This window comes from Sminthopsis crassicaudata, chromosome 3 (genome assembly GCF_048593235.1).
Source record: "Sminthopsis crassicaudata isolate SCR6 chromosome 3, ASM4859323v1, whole genome shotgun sequence".
NCBI classification, from domain to species: Eukaryota; Metazoa; Chordata; class Mammalia; order Dasyuromorphia; family Dasyuridae; genus Sminthopsis; species Sminthopsis crassicaudata.
The window spans coordinates 454,143,144-454,160,328 of NC_133619.1; the positions used below are offsets into that span (position 1 = coordinate 454,143,144).

The following is a 17,185-nucleotide window of genomic DNA, read 5'->3' on the forward strand; positions in this document are numbered from 1 at the left end:
CCTCCACTGGCAGGCAGTCTTATACATGTTAAATATGTTATAGTATATCCTAGATACAATATATGTGTGCAGAACTGAATTTCTTGTTGCATGGGAAGAATTGGATTCAGAAGGTAAAAATAACCTGGGAAGAAAAACAAAAATGCAAATAGTATGCACTCATTTCCCAGTGTTCCTTCTCTGTGTGTAGCTGATTTCAATCTAACATTGATCAATTGGAACTGAATTAGATCTTCTCTTTGTCGAAGATATCCACTACCATCAGAATACATCTTGAGGTATACTTTAAAAGTATTTCTAAATGCTTCTGTGATAACCTCAGATGAACTTTCCAAAGATAACATTATCTGCCTCCGACCTTTGAACAAGTAGTGCCATACATCTAGACTAAAGTCCTTATTTCTTTTTGGAAAAACTTGACCGTCCTTAAAAAAAACAAAAAACAAAAAAAACCAAACAGATGAGATGTTTCTTTCTGAATAAGACTTTTCTACACTCTCTTAGCTCAAATTAGTACTTATACCTTCCTCTTGACATGACTATTAATCCTGTGCATATATACCCTGTTTATATATTAAATGCCTCCAGCAGAATATAAGATCCTCAAGGACAAAGGCCACTTTGCTTTTGTTTTTATAATTCAGAACTTAGCACAGAACCTTGCACACATTAATTGTTAAATAAAATTAGAAGTACAATTCTTTTGAAATTTGGAAATTTTTTTTCTTTATCACTTATTAGTTTCTTCTGTTACTTCTTTAACTGTTCATTTGATTTTTTATTCCTTTATTCTGTCAGAAACAACCAGGGCTAAAATATCACCTCAACTTGTACACTTGAGACAAATATTGAAAATCTCAATAGAAAAGTATTATTCTTTTGATTAAAAAAAAAACCTGAATAAATGCAGATCTTATAAACATCATGTGGAAGTTTAAGTAAACTATTCTCTAAACTAGAGATTTCAAAAAATCCACTGTTCTCAATCAATGTTATTTTTGCACTTTAAATACCATTGGAAAAAATAATTATAATAGACTTGAACCTATAATAGCCTTGAATATCAAGGGTCTTCATGACATCAGTTAATATATTTTGATGGAGTAATCCTTTTTCCCCACAATTGTTTATATATCTGAGGTTTGTCTGCTCCGCACTGCTTTGCCTCTTCAAAACATTTGTGTAAAGAACTATTAGAGGATAGTCATGATAAGTCAGCCATATGCCCTCCACAAAGCACAGCTGCAATATCTGTGTGTGCTAGTCTATTAATAACATTAGATGTTGTTTACAAAAGGGACATTGTAATTGGGTTGATTTCATTAGTCTTATCATATGGCTTGTTTTAGGGCCTTAAAAAGAGAACAGCTGGTTTTTTAACAAACATTCCTAATATCTAGGATTCAAAAATGTAGCTTCCCAATCTAAAACTTTGGTTAAGATTTATTTGGCTGTGATGGCTGACAAGTGAATTCAAAATGTGGTACAGATGACATGTGCAATATGTTGATAAAAATAATCCTATTTGTTTCTTTGGCATCTCTTTTCTCCCTTGCCGTTCCTACTGCCACCAATCTAGTTCAGGTCCTAAATCATCTCTCAGTAGGATTATTGGAACGGCTTCCCTAAAATCCTCCTAGCCTGCATGCAGTCTTTTTCTTCTTTAATCTAGTCTTACCATGGAAAATGTTAATGTTTACTAATGCATAGATGGAATTATATCATTTTATCTTCTCAAAAATCTTCAACAGGTCACCATTGACCACTGAATAAAGTCAGATGTCCTTAGCTGGGTTTCAGCCCTTCTTTCCTCATTTGCAGAATGAAAATATTAATAGCATCTACTTTACAGAGTTGCCATGAGGATGAAATGAGAAAACAAAGAAAGTATTTCATAAAACTTGAAGTGTTAAATAAATGCTAATAATTATTATTATACTCTTATGCATATATCAATATTAATTTGTGTTATGTTTATTTGCATATATATTCATTATCCTTACTGGATGAGAAGTTATTGAGAGTAAGGACTTTTTATAACTTAAAAATATCCCTAAGGATCTAGAGCATCAAGTATTTAATAAATGTTTGCAGAATGTTATATGTGACATTTGTTAGTAAAATATTCATTTTGTTTTGACTGCTATAGAGATGGGTATTGGATCTATAGCTTCATTGATATATGGAACTCCCAGATGAAGAGACTCCTCCTATCAACACAGATTTCCACTTTCACTACAGTTTAAAACTCCTGAGTATAGCTTATAACCACAGGAAAAGTGTCCTTGACAAAAACTGTTTTTCTCTTTGATTTCTTAGAATGAAACTATATTAGCAGAAGCATACAAGTAATAAATATTTTTGAAATCTCTCTTTATTGAACCAACTTGATATTTCAAGACAATGAAATTTTGTGACTTTAAAATTTAATATACATCTCAGTCGTTTTCTTCATTTAAGTTAAATTTGTTCTCTTGTTCCCAGGGTTATATTGAGCTTTAGCCAACACTCATCTACACTCCTCTTCAATATCTGTTACCATTTTGACTTGAGCATCAGCTGTCTCACTGACAGCAGCACAAGAAATTTATAAAGACTATAGAAATATAGCTAAGAAAATTTAGACTAATGGAATTGGAACTTGTCTTGACATGTGAACTTTCCTTCCTTTCTTTCCTTTAACCTGTGTGCCTTCCTATTGACCTACTAAATATTCTTTTGCTAGTTCTGATCATGCAAATTGTCACTGAGAATCAGGCGATTCCAAAGATAATGAAAAAACACATCTTAATGATAAATAGGCTGCAGCATATTGTCATCAAAAATGTGTACATTAGAAATGGTGTCAAAGATATCATTCATGACACAGGGAAGCAAAAGAGATGAGCCAATCATATAAAAACAACAAAAGAATAATATGTGGACAGTCCATGGGCTTTATTGCAAGGCATAGATATTAAAAGATTTACAGAAAGTACATTTGTGGATCTTCTGGGATATATTTGTGGATAGCCATGGACAACATTCTCCCTATAGGAAAGGGTAGGGATGAGTTGTGGTATAAATTAGGGAAGGAAGTACTCTCATCAATGTGATCATAGATCAATCAATTATCAATAAAATTTTTTAATGTATTACTATGTGTCAGATACTGTATTAAGTAATTGAGACAGAGTAAAGAGTGAAACATTCCCTTCTCTTAAAGATATTCTCCTAATGCATTGAAGTATTATATAATTCACAATTAGAACCATTTCTTCCTGCTATTCCACAGTAATAACTTTGGTATTAGTAAGGATTAATAGACAACATTAGTAAGCATTAGTTAGGGTTAATAAGTCATTCATCTTATTAATTATTAGTATTATCATATTGTAATAAAGTCATACATACTTGTATATGGAGGAAATTGTCCTTACATTCTAGTATAAAATATATTTCAATGAAAATACTAATACATTATTATAAATATATTTCTTAAGTCTCTTTTAGCTTGAAAGTGCACAAATATATTCTTTCAAAATTTGACATTAGAAAGTTATAAGTTAATTCCTTGGTTTTTAGATGCATATTAAATAGTAATAGCTAGGATTGAAATAGTACTTTAAGATTTGCAAAGCATTTTACAAGTATTATCTCCTTTTATCATGCTATTACCTCCATTTTATGGATGAAGAAAATAAGGTAGAGACTGAGTTATTTGCCCAATGTCACAGAATTGGTATGTTATCTGAGGCTGGATTTAAACTGAGGTCTTCATGACTCCTGAACTTTATCTATTATGTTCTTTACCTGCCTACAATTTTAGTAGAAATTATAAAAAGATAAAGTAGCATAGAGACAATAGGAAAAGACTGAAGCTTAAAGAATAGAGGATGACATGTTCACATCTGCCTTTTAGGAAAGTAATTTTGGAAGGTAAGTGGAGGATTGGCAGTGGAGATAAACTTGAAGAAAGAATAAATTAGAAGGCTTTTTTTTGGCAACAGTTCATTTGAGAGATGATGAGGACCAATATAACAGTAGCAATGGTATGAATGGAAAGAAGAGGACAAATACAATACATGACATAAAGGTAAAAAATAAAGAATAGATTTAATAACAGATTAACTAATTAGGATGAGTGGAAATGAGGTGTCAAGGATGATACCACAGTTGTGAGAATGATGGGAATATGATGTCATCCATAACAGTATTAGGGAAGTTGGGAAGCATAGTTTCAAGGGAAAGATAATGAGTTTTGTTTTAGACATTTTGAGTTTGAGATGCCCATAACATTGTGTTCAAGATATCCAAAAGGCAATTTGTGATATGGTATCATGTCATAATTGAAACTAAAGCTGAAGACATACATATGTACACACATGCACAAAAAACTATGTACATTAAAGATATATATATAGTAAATTTTAGCAAAATATCAGAGGGAAGACATAGAAGAAACTAGTTCTTCTGAAGATAGGATTTGAGCTGAGTCTTGAAGGAAGCCAGAGGAACTAGATAATAGAGGACATGAAGGCAAAATTTAAGGAAAGGGAGAAAGCCAATTTAAAAGCAGAGATTTGAAAGATGGAGTATCACATATTAATAATAGATAAAAGATCAGTGTGACTAGATCATATAGTATATGGATGGAATAAAGGGTAAGAAGATTGGGAAATTAGAAAATTATATTTGATCCTAGAGGAAATAGGAAGTCACTTGAATTTATTGATTTAAGATGGCAGTAATGTAGTAAGAACTAAAATGTAAGAAGACATTTTGGGCAGCTGAGTGGAGATATACTGGAATAAAGAGAGACTTGAGGTAGAAAGAATAAGTGGAAGGCTATTGCAATTAACATCAGGTAAATAAAGATGGGAATTGTGCATGTGGAAAGAAGGAGACATATTCAAGAGAGATTGTGGAGGCAGAAACAAATCTGGTGAGGCATCTAGGATGACAACAAATTTGTATATGTAGATCCCTGGGAGCATGGTGCCCTCAGCAGTAGAGGGATGTTGACAAGGGAAGAAGGTTCCTGGGGAGAGAGGAGTTAGTAGACTTTTTTTTTGGACATGTTGAGTTTGAGATGTCAAAGAGTCATATCCAGTTTAAGATATCTAATTGGTGCCATAAGATTAGGGGATAGGAGGAAGATTTGGAAAATAGATTTGAGAATTGTGTATATAGAGATGATAATATAATTGTGGGAGCTGATGAGATCACCAACTGAGATAATAGAGAAGGAAAGCACAAGGGAACTCAGGACAGACTTTTGGTAGATAACCATAGTTAGTGAGCAGAGCTTGATGAGGATCTAGCATGGGAGATTGGGAAAGAATAGAAAGGTAGGAGAAGCAAGAGGAAGCACTGCCACAAAAACTTAGAGGGGAAGTTAACAAAAAGGTTAAATGATGAAACCTGAGAAAAGAACATTATTTTTAGCAGTTTGGGGAATAATTAGAAATTTTAGAATTTCATTTGAATGATGAAGTCAGAAGCCATATAATAAGATCAGAAGCTACATATCAGAAGGCTTAGAAGTAAATGAGAGGACAGGAAGCAGAGATACTTGGTTAGATAGTTTGAAAGGTAGCTAAGGGGGATAGCTGGATCAAATAAGGGTTGTTTTTTCAGAATGGAAGAGAAAAGTTTTTAGACAACAGGATTTAATAGCTAGGAGAGATTGAAACTTAGAGAGGAGAGAAGCTATCTTCCAGAGAAGATAAAAAGGGGTGGAATCAATGATGCATTTAGAGATCATAATATAAAGTAAAGGAGCATAAGTATAATGCACTTAGTAGACCTGTGAATTCTTAGTAGGTCTTTAGGGCAATTCAATATAGCAATGGTCCTCAAAATGTGGTCCAGGTGCTTCTGGGGGCCCTAAGACACTTTTTTTTCAGTCCAAGAGGTCAAAATGATTTTCATAAGATGTTTTGATTTCTAATGAGAGTAAATATCTAACAAAAGCTTCTTGTGTGATTGTCTATACTTTTTAAGAGTGAAAAATGGTGCTGAGACCTGAGACCTGAGCCTGAGAGCTACTGTGATAGTCTGCAAAATTGCTCAGAATTTTTTTCATTATCAAGGAATAAATTAATTCAGAGTATGATATAAGGCAAAACAACACAATAAATATGTATTCAGTGCCTATTATGTGATAGGGACTGTGCTAAGCCCTGGGTATAAAAATAAGGAAAAGACTCTTTTTCTCTCTAGTAACTTAAAAACTAAAGGGAAAAGACAGCATACAAAAGGAAGTGAAGAAGTCATTGGACAAGACATTTATATTCTGTAAGCCTTAGCTTTTGATATGTAATATCAGAGGAGTAGGTAAATCATATGGTTGTTTCTAGTTCTGAATCTATGATCCCATAACCTGTCTTCATGTCAATAGTTAGCAGATGATTACACAGAATTATTTTGCAAGCCTCATTTATCATTGAGTATGGCACAATTTCAAAGTCTATTTTGAAGACCTCTGACACCTTCATAGAGAGAGCTATCAAATATGCATTTTGTTTTGCTGAGTCAAATGCTTTTAAATAAATAAATATATATATGTATATATGTATATATATATGAACAATATAAACATAATCATATATTTTTATATAGACATCAATCAACTTTATGTCTGCAAAGATTTGGTATAATATGAAAAATCATCTGCAAAATACCATCAACTTTCTTCTCAGGCATTTAATGAGGATTAACTAATATCTTTATAAACCACTTTCACCAAGATTTTGTAGATATAAAAGAAAAAGCCAGTTATTACCAATCTCTTCTCAGTCAGTTTTTTGGGAAGTAGAATTGTCTATGTTTTTTTTTTTAATTCTTCTGAAATTCCCTCTGAGATAGCTTGGAAATGAATCCATGAATGCCTTAAAGGCTGTGCTACTTCTGGTATAGTTTTCTTTATGTTTTTTAAAAATCAAATCTAGCTATTCTTCCTAATAACATCTTCTAAAATGTTATAATGATGGCAAAATATAAACTTATAAAATACTGCAGGTACTGAGGTGCTGGAGTATTCATGTATTGGTTGTATAATTCGGCTAGTCATTTTCATTAAAAAAATGTCACAACAATCATTTTGTTTAGTGTCTTTCAATTCAGTTAATGAAAAAAGTGTTCATAGCACACCAGAGATACAGTCATGAGCTTTTTAAATTTTTTTATCATGAGCACCAGTTTTCAATAAAGTTTTTTTTCTCTCCTGGTTTCATTCTTGTTGTTCAGTCATTTCTGAATTTGAATCCCCATTGGAGGTTTTCTTGGGAAAGATATTGAAATGGTTTGTCATTTGCTTCTCCAGTTCATTTTACAGATGAGGAAACTGAGGCAAACAGGATTAAGTGACTTGCCCAAAGTCACATAGCTAGTATGTGTCAGAGTCTGGATATGAATCCAGGTCTTCCTGAGAGCAGGCCTAGTACCCTATCTACCTAACTGGCTTTAGATAGTTCTTTTATTTGCCTCTTCAGAGAACTTGTGAAGTGTCCTTCCATTTATCTATCACTTCTTTGTGTCTTTGGTTAACTGTTTAGTGACAGTATCAAAATGGTTATAGTTCAATTTCTGAGGGTTTGTTTTTTTTTTTTTAGAAAAATTCATCTAATTGTTGGCAAAGATTGCACTTTAAAATGTTGATGATTAAAATAATATTTTTAGACAGTATAAAAGCTGTGAGAGTCTTGGTATCTTATTCCATTTTTTATGCCTCTCTACTGTGTCATTGCAGGAGTTTTTTGTCTATTTCCAGCATTACCTCATCTCCCAATTCTATCACCTAATAGATCTTTTGACAATGAGCCTTTCCATACTCAGCTAGGCTGGTCCTCAGATTGCTGGCAAACACTTCTAGCCTTTAATCAAAGTCTTTCCAACTTGTTCAGACCTGCCGGGTTTTTATTTCACTGACTTAGTGTTCAAGAACACAGCATCATATCCACCCTATGGAGAGGTACACTAGTAATACTTTTTAGGAAGGGCTTAACATACTAACCAAATGCAGTCAGAATTAATTTCTGAAGGAAAAAAGATTAAAAATCTTTGCTCTCCAAAATTAAAAAAATAAAGCCTACAATATCCATGAAATACTTTTAATTAACTGTGGCTTAATAAACACCTCTGATTCCATGTCAGCCAATAATGCATTTTAATGTCTTAAGACAAATGACATTTCCTATAGCAATACCTTATAAGTCTAATCCCTATCCTTTAAAGCCTAGAGAATAGACTAAAGTCTTTATTTTATGTTTTCCATTAGAGATTTTTTTTCTTACCAAAATGGAACTTTAAAGTTTCTGCTTCACAAAGGAGAAGAGAATAAGCATTCATTTAGCACATAGTATATGACAGTCTACTAAAAAATATTATAGCATTTCATCCTTGCAACAATTCAGCAAGGTAAAATGTGATTATTATTCCCATTTTACAAGTGAAGAAACTGAAGCAAACAGGTCAAATGACTTGCCCAGGGTTACACAGCAGGTGTTTTCAGGCTGGATTTGAATGCAAACTCTATGTATGTTTATATTCCAAAGTTTCTTATAAATAATTTTCATACCCTGATTTAAAAAGATTATTTCCTGTCTTGCTAATGGAATTTGAATGGACAAAATAAAAGAAAACAAATGGGTAAAATAATAAATGAAAAACACTGTTAATTTTAATTGTGTGATCTTATATTAGTTTCTTGTTTTCCTGAGCACTTACTATGTGGATTCTTCAATGCTTGGGAAAAATCTAAAGGAAGGTACTTCAGAACAGGTGCCTGCCTGCTAAGTCATCAACACTTCTTTTTCTCAATAGCTGAATGGGTACAAGGACCTACAATTACAAACTGGGGGGAAAACTTTTGTTTTTTATGATTTACAAAAACTGGAAACTTTCATAAATAGTTTCATTAGGAAAAAAAAGATATGAAACCTGGTGAAACAGTTTTTATACACCATTTAAGATTAACATCTCTATCAAAGATGAAGGTAATAAAGAACAAAACAAGTTAACAATAAGCTCCAAAATATGTTCAAAATAAGTGCATTAGGAGTTCAGGAAAAGGGTTAAAACATTACAGGCCAGAGTTGTCAAAGAAGGCCTCCTTTGAGCTGGATCCTGAAGGTTTAGTCATACTTGATTAGGTGAATAGGAAGAGAAGGGAATTTTAGAAAAGAAAAATTTTGTAGTAAAGAATGATCATGGAATATCCAGTCTTATTGGAATGGAGGATTTGTATTGAGTCATTCAGTTTGTGGATGGTTTTGAATTGAGGGATGAATTGATATGTAAAGTAGAAGAACCATTTGAAAGTTTTCAAGTATAGGAGCACTCTAATAAAATTAGCATTTAGAGAATTGGATTTGGCCATAGAATCATTGCCCACATGGACATTTTAAGAGTAAGCATGGACAGAGAAGCCCATCTTGGTCCTGCAAAATAATGCTGCAAATGATTATAATAACATAAACTAAGGAAAAATAAAATGAGATGCCATTTAATTAAATTTCCAATTTGTCTTCAGAGAAAAGATGAGGAAATATGACTAATTAGCTTTATTTCACAGTTTTGAATCTATCAGTATAGAATGTTGAAAGACTTTCACTCCAAATCTAGTCCTCTTTCCTTGGAAGGACATTATTTGACCCTCATGTCATCTTAGTTTTCCTCATATGAATGAATTCTACTTTGCCAATGTTCCTCTTAAAATGTGGCACAAAACTATAAACCCAAATGAGTCTGAATAATACACAGTATGGTGAGATGACCATGGTTTTGAATCTTTTTTGTAGTTCATCTAAAATTGCAATATTTTTGAAGTTACATAATATCACTGATTGTTACTGAGAAATAGCATGTAAATGGCTTGCATGTAGGACATGAAGTCAAGAAGGCTTGGGTTTGACTTTCTCCTAAGAACTAACTGTGAGACATCAAGCAAATCACTTAATCTTGGTATCAGTTTCTTATCTGTTAAATGAGGATGTAAGTCTCCACTTCTTTAAAGCTGTTACAAAGATCAAATGAGAATGCAGATAAAATTCTTTACAAAATCTTCAAATGCAATACATATTTGAGCTATTATAAGAGTTATATTATTTTAAGCTTTTAATCTGTTAATTAATAATTTAAACTGTGCTACTTCCTTCTTGTTCATATGAACTGCTATAAATCCAGTTTTTTTTTTTTTCCAATCACATTTGTGCAAGGACTGGACTTATTGTGTAAACTTTAAAGTTTTATGTTAGTTATTTATTATTATTTTTTCCATTGTGGCTGGCTTTTCATGACTTCACATGGAATTTTCTTGACAAACACTGGAGTGGTTTGACATTTGCTTCCCCAGCTGATTTTATAGACGAGGAAATTGAGGCAAAGAGGGTTAAGTTATCACAACACTCCTGGACTACTGTAGCCATCTCCGAACTGAACTTTCTGGTTCCTGAATTATTATAGCTGTCTATGCCAAAAAACCTGCCTGCAAACTCTCCTAAGGTAAAGTGAGCCTTGGATCAGGAAGTGAACTGGTTAGTGTTGATGATGCCAACTATGAAAAAATTTTGGCAACCAAGCCAAACTATGAGTAAGATCTAAAGATGTAGATTAATGTAAGGAATTCTGGTTGTGGACTCACAAGGTCTGGGTACAAATCCCAGCTGAACTGCTTACTACCTGTATGACTGAGCAAGTCACTGTTGTTCTTTAACTTTGTTTCTTCTCCCATTTCTACTATGATAAAACTATATCATATGGTTTACTTTGCAAAGAAATTTGGGAATTGATATTATGAAAAATTTTTTTAATATTTTAGGCAATATTTACTACAGAGGGAAGAAATAGGAAGAATAGATTTCAATTCTAAATAAGAAAGGACTGTCTAAAAATTAAAGCTGTCTGAACTGGAATGAATTGTTTCAAGAAGAGGAGAAATTTTGATGACTGGAAAACTGGTTGACCATATGATAGAATGTTGGATAAAGAATATTTATTGGATGATCTTTATGATCTTTCTCATCCCCAAGATTCTGTGATTCTGCATTTATAATGAGACTGATATGATGTAAGATACAGTATTACAAAAAGAATGATTAAATGACATGAAATATCTATGATTACGAGGGCAGAAAAGTTTACTGTTGCATTTTAGAAAGCATCCTCAATGAAAATTTAAACAAAAATAGGCTGAAGTGTTTAAAGGAATTATCCTTAGCCAGAAAGGAGGCAGACATTTCAGGTGGCAGAATTCTATATTAGATTACAGTTAATTGAGATTTTAAAGTTTCATTGACTTTTGTTATGAAATTAAAGTTATTAATTTCCCTAATAGGAATATTACAAAGGAAGATGTATTTTTTATTCAGGCAGTCATTTATTAGACATACGCAAATATTGTAGTGAACTGATGACAACTTTTTAGATGGACATTTTTCATCTTAAAAATGCGTTGGGTTCCACAAGTTGGTAAGTTAGACAGTATATATGGAGAGAGACCTAAGTTAAGGAAAATATTCTTTTAAAATGGTATGGCTTTTTTAAAAAATAAAGATTTTACTCCCCCCAATCAATGAAGGGGGAAAAATATGGTGAATCAACCAGACACTTTGGCAACAGCATGATAAACACCCACTTTTTTTTCATCTTCCATTCCATTGACCAAAAAGATAGCATAGTTATGGTTATGTTTATCATGGTTGTAATTTTCTTTTTTTTTTTTTAACTACAAATAATATTTATTTTCTTTAGAGTTTCTCAATCAAAATCTAAAATAACTAAATATCATGATAGTAGGAACCATGTAAAAGTCAAACTGGAATTTAACTTATTACTTTTAAATTACCTTGTAAAGTAATAAATTCCTTATATATTTTTAAAACCTTGGTATTTTAAAAATGTTGAAAATTAAAGATGTTTGGGGAACATGACATAGAATAGTATATATATATATATATATATATATATATATATATATATATATGTGTGTGTGTGTGTGTGTGTGTGTGTGTGTGTGTGTGTACAAATCATTTTTATGTGTATGTATATGTGTATTTTTCCTCTACCTATCCAAAAACATTTTTTTGGAATGTATATATGCCTCTCAAATAGCTACTGCCAAAAGATTTCATGTCATCTATGACTAAAGTCACATTTCGTAATTTTCACAAAGATTCTACACTGCCATTATCATTCATGTTCATTCACTTAATTAGCAGCAACATTAAAAGAGAGGTGAAACTAAAGATACAATGAATCCAGAAAGTAAACTCATGTTTGCTTTGATCTTTTGCTGAAGGCAAACAATGTATGTGACCATTTATCTTCAATGATGCAGCTGCTGCTGATTTTGTATCACTGTTTACTATAATTACTACCTTCACATTTCATTCTGATTTATATCCCATAATAATATATATCTAGATGAAGAATATCAGATAGTAATACTTTGGGCTAGTTGTTATGTATGCTTTTTATCAGAGATCTTCTTTTCAGACCTTAATGGGGTTTACAAATGTTCACTGTACCGTGAATTACTACCAATGACTAGAAACACAATGCCCCCAAATCCTCACCTGGCTGTCTCTCGCCATTCAGCATCCTCACCTTCACGCCAGCAAATCTCATCAAGCTCTGTGAAAAGGTCATGTGGAATGTGTTCCTCGTCATCATCCTCGGTTCCAAGAATAAACTGTACCCTCTGCGATGGGGTGTCTGGAAAGCCGGAGATATGAAGAGATATTACCATGGCTTCAAGCTTAGCACATTCTCAGTCACCTCCCCCCCACCAGCCGGCCAGTGTGTGCTCAGGAAATTCGAACTAATTTTAGTATTTTCCTAAGCCAAGCATAATTAGGAGGGTAAATCTGCTATAACATATACATATATATTCCAAAGACAAGTATAAAGATTCCTTTTAGATTATCTGTTTCTGGTCCATTAGCATGGCCAAATACATGTATCTTTCCAAAAAAAGAAGCAATACATAGAATCAATTCTGTTTTCTATAATTATTTTTAAAATGTGTATTATACACATGTGTACATATAAACAAATACTCATATTTATAATATTCATATATATATATATTGGTTCAGACCTCTGATTTTATCTGTGAAAGGGAAACTCTAAGTTTAAAAACTTTATAAATCAACAATTGGTCACTTTCAATATCTAAATTTAAAAATTTAAATTTCATTGTTTAAAAAGTTGCTCAGGGTTCTGATAGTTTAAATTCCTTGCTCAGTCACCCAACTATTATGTAGAGAGAGAGGAATTGAACGATGGTCTTCATGCTTTTGAAAGTGGCCCTACATCTACTATACCAGGCCATGTGGCAGTGTAATGAATCAATTATGCCAAATATACTTGACAAGAAATGAATGTTTAAAAAAGTTTGCTAATTTTTGTAATGTTCCTATGTCTAAGTCCTTCTCTAGTCCCTTCATGGTTTTTAAATACCAGTGCCTACCTAATGTAAGTATCCCCTCGACTTCAGTCCCAGTCACTTCCCTCTAATTTTTTTCTCTCTGTAGTATCTTTTACAAAAGGACTTGAGCTACCACTTCAAATCAGCCTTCACCTCTAAATCTGTATTATCCAGCCCCAACCACTCTCACAAAACTCACCCCTTTGTATCTGTCTGATATATATCCCTCCTTGGATATCTTATTGTCAAATACAAAATGTTAAGATTTTAAAACATTGTTACCACCTTCCTTAAAACAAAACAAAACAAATAAATCTCCCTGACTTCCTATTTTTAACAATGGATACTGTCATTTTCTCTCATACTAACCAGTATCAGGTCTTCTTTGTTTACTTCCCCTTCCTTATTTCCCAGATCCTAATCAGTTCTTTAGTAAATGTTTATTGATTGGTTGATTGCCAGATACTGTGCTAAGCTTTTGGACATATATAAATGTGAAAGTACCTTTCTCCAAGGAGTTCATAGATTACTGGAAAAGAATATGTTCTGTGTCTGCAACATTTCTTGTATCCATATTGTCTTTTCTGTTTTCACTGTCACCAGTTTAGGTTCATTGTTTTGGGCCCTAATTAGCCCTTATATTGGCAACAAAAATTTGGTTTCCCCAATTTTTATTACTCCTATTTTCCATTCATCTTACACATTGCTGCCAAATTAATAAAACTAATGTATAGTTCTGATTATGTTATTGTTTGGTCAAAAAGAAATCAAAACTCATATGAAAAAGTGTTCCAAATCACTATTGATCAGAGAAATGCAAATTAAGACAACTCTGAGATACCACTACACACCTGTCAGAGTGGCTAAGATGACAGGAACAAATAATGATGAATTTGGAGGGGCTGTGGGAAAACGGGGACACTGATGCATTGTTGGTGGAGTTGTGAAAGAATCCAACCATTCTGGAGAGCAATCTGGAATTATGCCCAAAAAGTTATCAAAATGTGCATACCCTTTGACCCAGCAGTGCTACTACTGGGCTTATATCCCAAGGAAATACTAAAGAAGGGTGTTTGTGGCAGTCCTTTTTGTACTGGCTAGAAACTGGAAAATGAATGGATGTCCATCAATTGGAGAATGGTTGGGTAAATTATGGTATATGAATGTTATGGAATATTATTGCTCTGTAAGAAATGACCAGCAGGAGGAATACAGAGAGTCTTGGAGAGACTTACATCAACTGATGCTGAGTGAAACGAGTAGAACAAGGGGATAATGATACACTTCAATAATGATACTGTATGAGGATGTATTCTGATGGAAATGGATATCTTCAACATAGAGAAGATCTAATCCAATTCCAATTGATCAATGATGGACAGAATCAGCTACACCCAGAAAAGGAACACTGGGAAATGAGTGTAAACTATGAGTATTTTTTTTTTGTTTTTCTTCCCAGATTATTTTTAACCTTCTGAATACAATTCTTCCTTTGCAACAACAACAAAATTCGGTTCTGCACATATATATTGTACCTAGGATATACTATAAGATATTTAATATGTATGGGAATGCCTGCCATCTAGGGGAGGGGGTGGAGGGAAGGAGGGGAAAAATTCAGAACAGAAGGGAGTACAAGGGATAATGTTGTAAAAAAAAAATACCTATGCATATGTACTGTCAAAAAAAATGTTATAATTATAAAATTAATTAAAAATTAAGGAAAAAAAAGAAATCAAAACAAAACCACAGCAAAGAAACTTAAATAACTTCCCTTTGCCTATTAGATGAAATCCTTAATTCTTTTTTTTTTTTAATATTCAGGACAATCTATTGTATGACTCTGATGTATATTCCTATTTTTTATGTTTTATTTCCTATTACAAAATACCTAGTACAGTACCTTACATATCATTTGTGTTTCATCAATATTTTATTGAAGTGATGCCTGACATATATTCTTTACCTCCAAATTACATTATTGTTCTCTGAAGATACTTCATGTTTTCACTTTTACTGTTCTTTCCATCTCAAAATTGGGCACATTTTTTGCTATTGTTTAAAATTATTTATTATGACAGTTACCCAAGAACCTAGAAATATTTTCTGAACCAGTTATAAACTAAGATCATCAGTTTTTCAGAGATGATATTGATTAAGAAAATTATTCATCAGGCCGAGCGAATATAATAAAGATGACAATACTCCCCAAACTAATCTATTTATTTAGTGCTATACCAATCAGACTCCCAAGAAACTATTTTAATGACCTAGAAAAAATAACAACAAAATTCATATGGAAGAATAAAAGGTCAAGAATTGCAAGGGAACTAATGAAAAAAAACTCAGAGGAAGGTGGTCTAAGTGTACCTGATCTAAAGCTATATTATATAGCAGCAGTCACCAAAACCATTTGGTATTGGCTAAGAAATAGACTGGTAGATCAGTGGAACAGATTAGATACAAAGGACAAAAAAGGGTACATCTATAGCAATCTAATCTTTGACAAACCCAAAGATTCCAACATTAGGGATAAAAATTCATTATTCGGAAAAAACTGTTGGGAAAACTGGAAATTAGTATGGCAGAAATTAGATATGGATCCACACTTAACACCATATACCAAGATAAGATCAAAATGGGTCCATGATTTAGGCATAAAGAGGGAGATAATAAATAGATTAGAGGAACAGAGGATAATCTACCTCTCAGACTTGTGGAGGAGGAAGGAATTTATGACCAGAGGAGAACTAGAGATCATTATTGATCACAAAATAGAAGATTTTGATTACATCAAACTAAAAAGTTTCTGTACAAATAATACTAATGCAAACAAGATTAGAAGGGAAGTAACAAATTGGGAAAATATTTTTAAAAACAAAGGTTCTGACAAAGGTCTCATTTCCAAAATATATAGAGAACTGACCATAATTTATAAGAAACCGAACCATTCTCCAATTGATAAATGGTCAAAGGATATGAACAGACAATTCTCAGAGGAAGAAATTGAAACTATATCCACTCACATGAAAGAGTGTTCCAAATCACTACTGATCAGAGAAATGCAAATTAAGACCACTCTGAGATACCACTACACACCTGTCAGATTGGCTAAGATGACAGGAACAAATAATGACAAATGTTGGAGGGGATGTGGGGAAATTGGGACACTAATACATTGCTGGTGGAGTTGCGAAAGAATCCAGCCATTCTGGAGAGCAATCTGGAATTATGCCCAAAAAGTTATCAAACTGTGCATACCCTTTGACCCAGCAGCGCTACTACTGGGATTATATCCCAAAGAAATACTAAAGAGCGGAAAGAGACATATATGTGCCAAAATGTTTGTGGCAGCTCTTTTTGTTGTAGCTAGAAACTGGAAGATGAATGGATGTCCATCAGTTGGAGAATGGTTGGGTAAATTGTGGTATATGAAGATTATGGAATATTATTGCTCGGTAAGAAATGACCAGCAGGAGGAATACAGAGAGGCCCGGAGAGACTTAAATCAACTGATGCTGAGTGAAATGAGCAGAACCAGAAGATCACTGTACACTTCAACAACAATACTGTATGAGGATGTATTCTGATGGAAGTGGAAATCTTCAACATAAAGAAGATCCAACTCACTTCCAGTTGATCAATGATGGACAGAGGTAGATACACCCAGAGAAGAAACACTGGGAGGGGAATGTAAATTGTTAGCACTAATATCTGTCTGCCCAGGTTGCATGTACCTTCGGATTCTAATGTTTATTGTGCAACAAGAAAATG

The 17,185-nt window shown here is 33.0% G+C and overlaps 1 protein-coding gene across 8 annotated transcripts in view; it reads right to left on the reverse strand.

Annotated features, from left to right (window-relative positions):
- Positions 1-17,185, reverse strand: part of SLC4A10 (solute carrier family 4 member 10) — a 357,517-nt gene that overhangs the window by 133,541 nt on the left and 206,791 nt on the right. For all 8 annotated transcript variants that reach the window (XM_074303280.1, XM_074303281.1, XM_074303276.1 and 5 more), the window contains exon 4: positions 12,558-12,696. In XM_074303280.1, the coding sequence (XP_074159381.1) occupies positions 12,558-12,696 (139 nt within the window). The remainder of the gene's footprint in view (positions 1-12,557; positions 12,697-17,185) is intronic.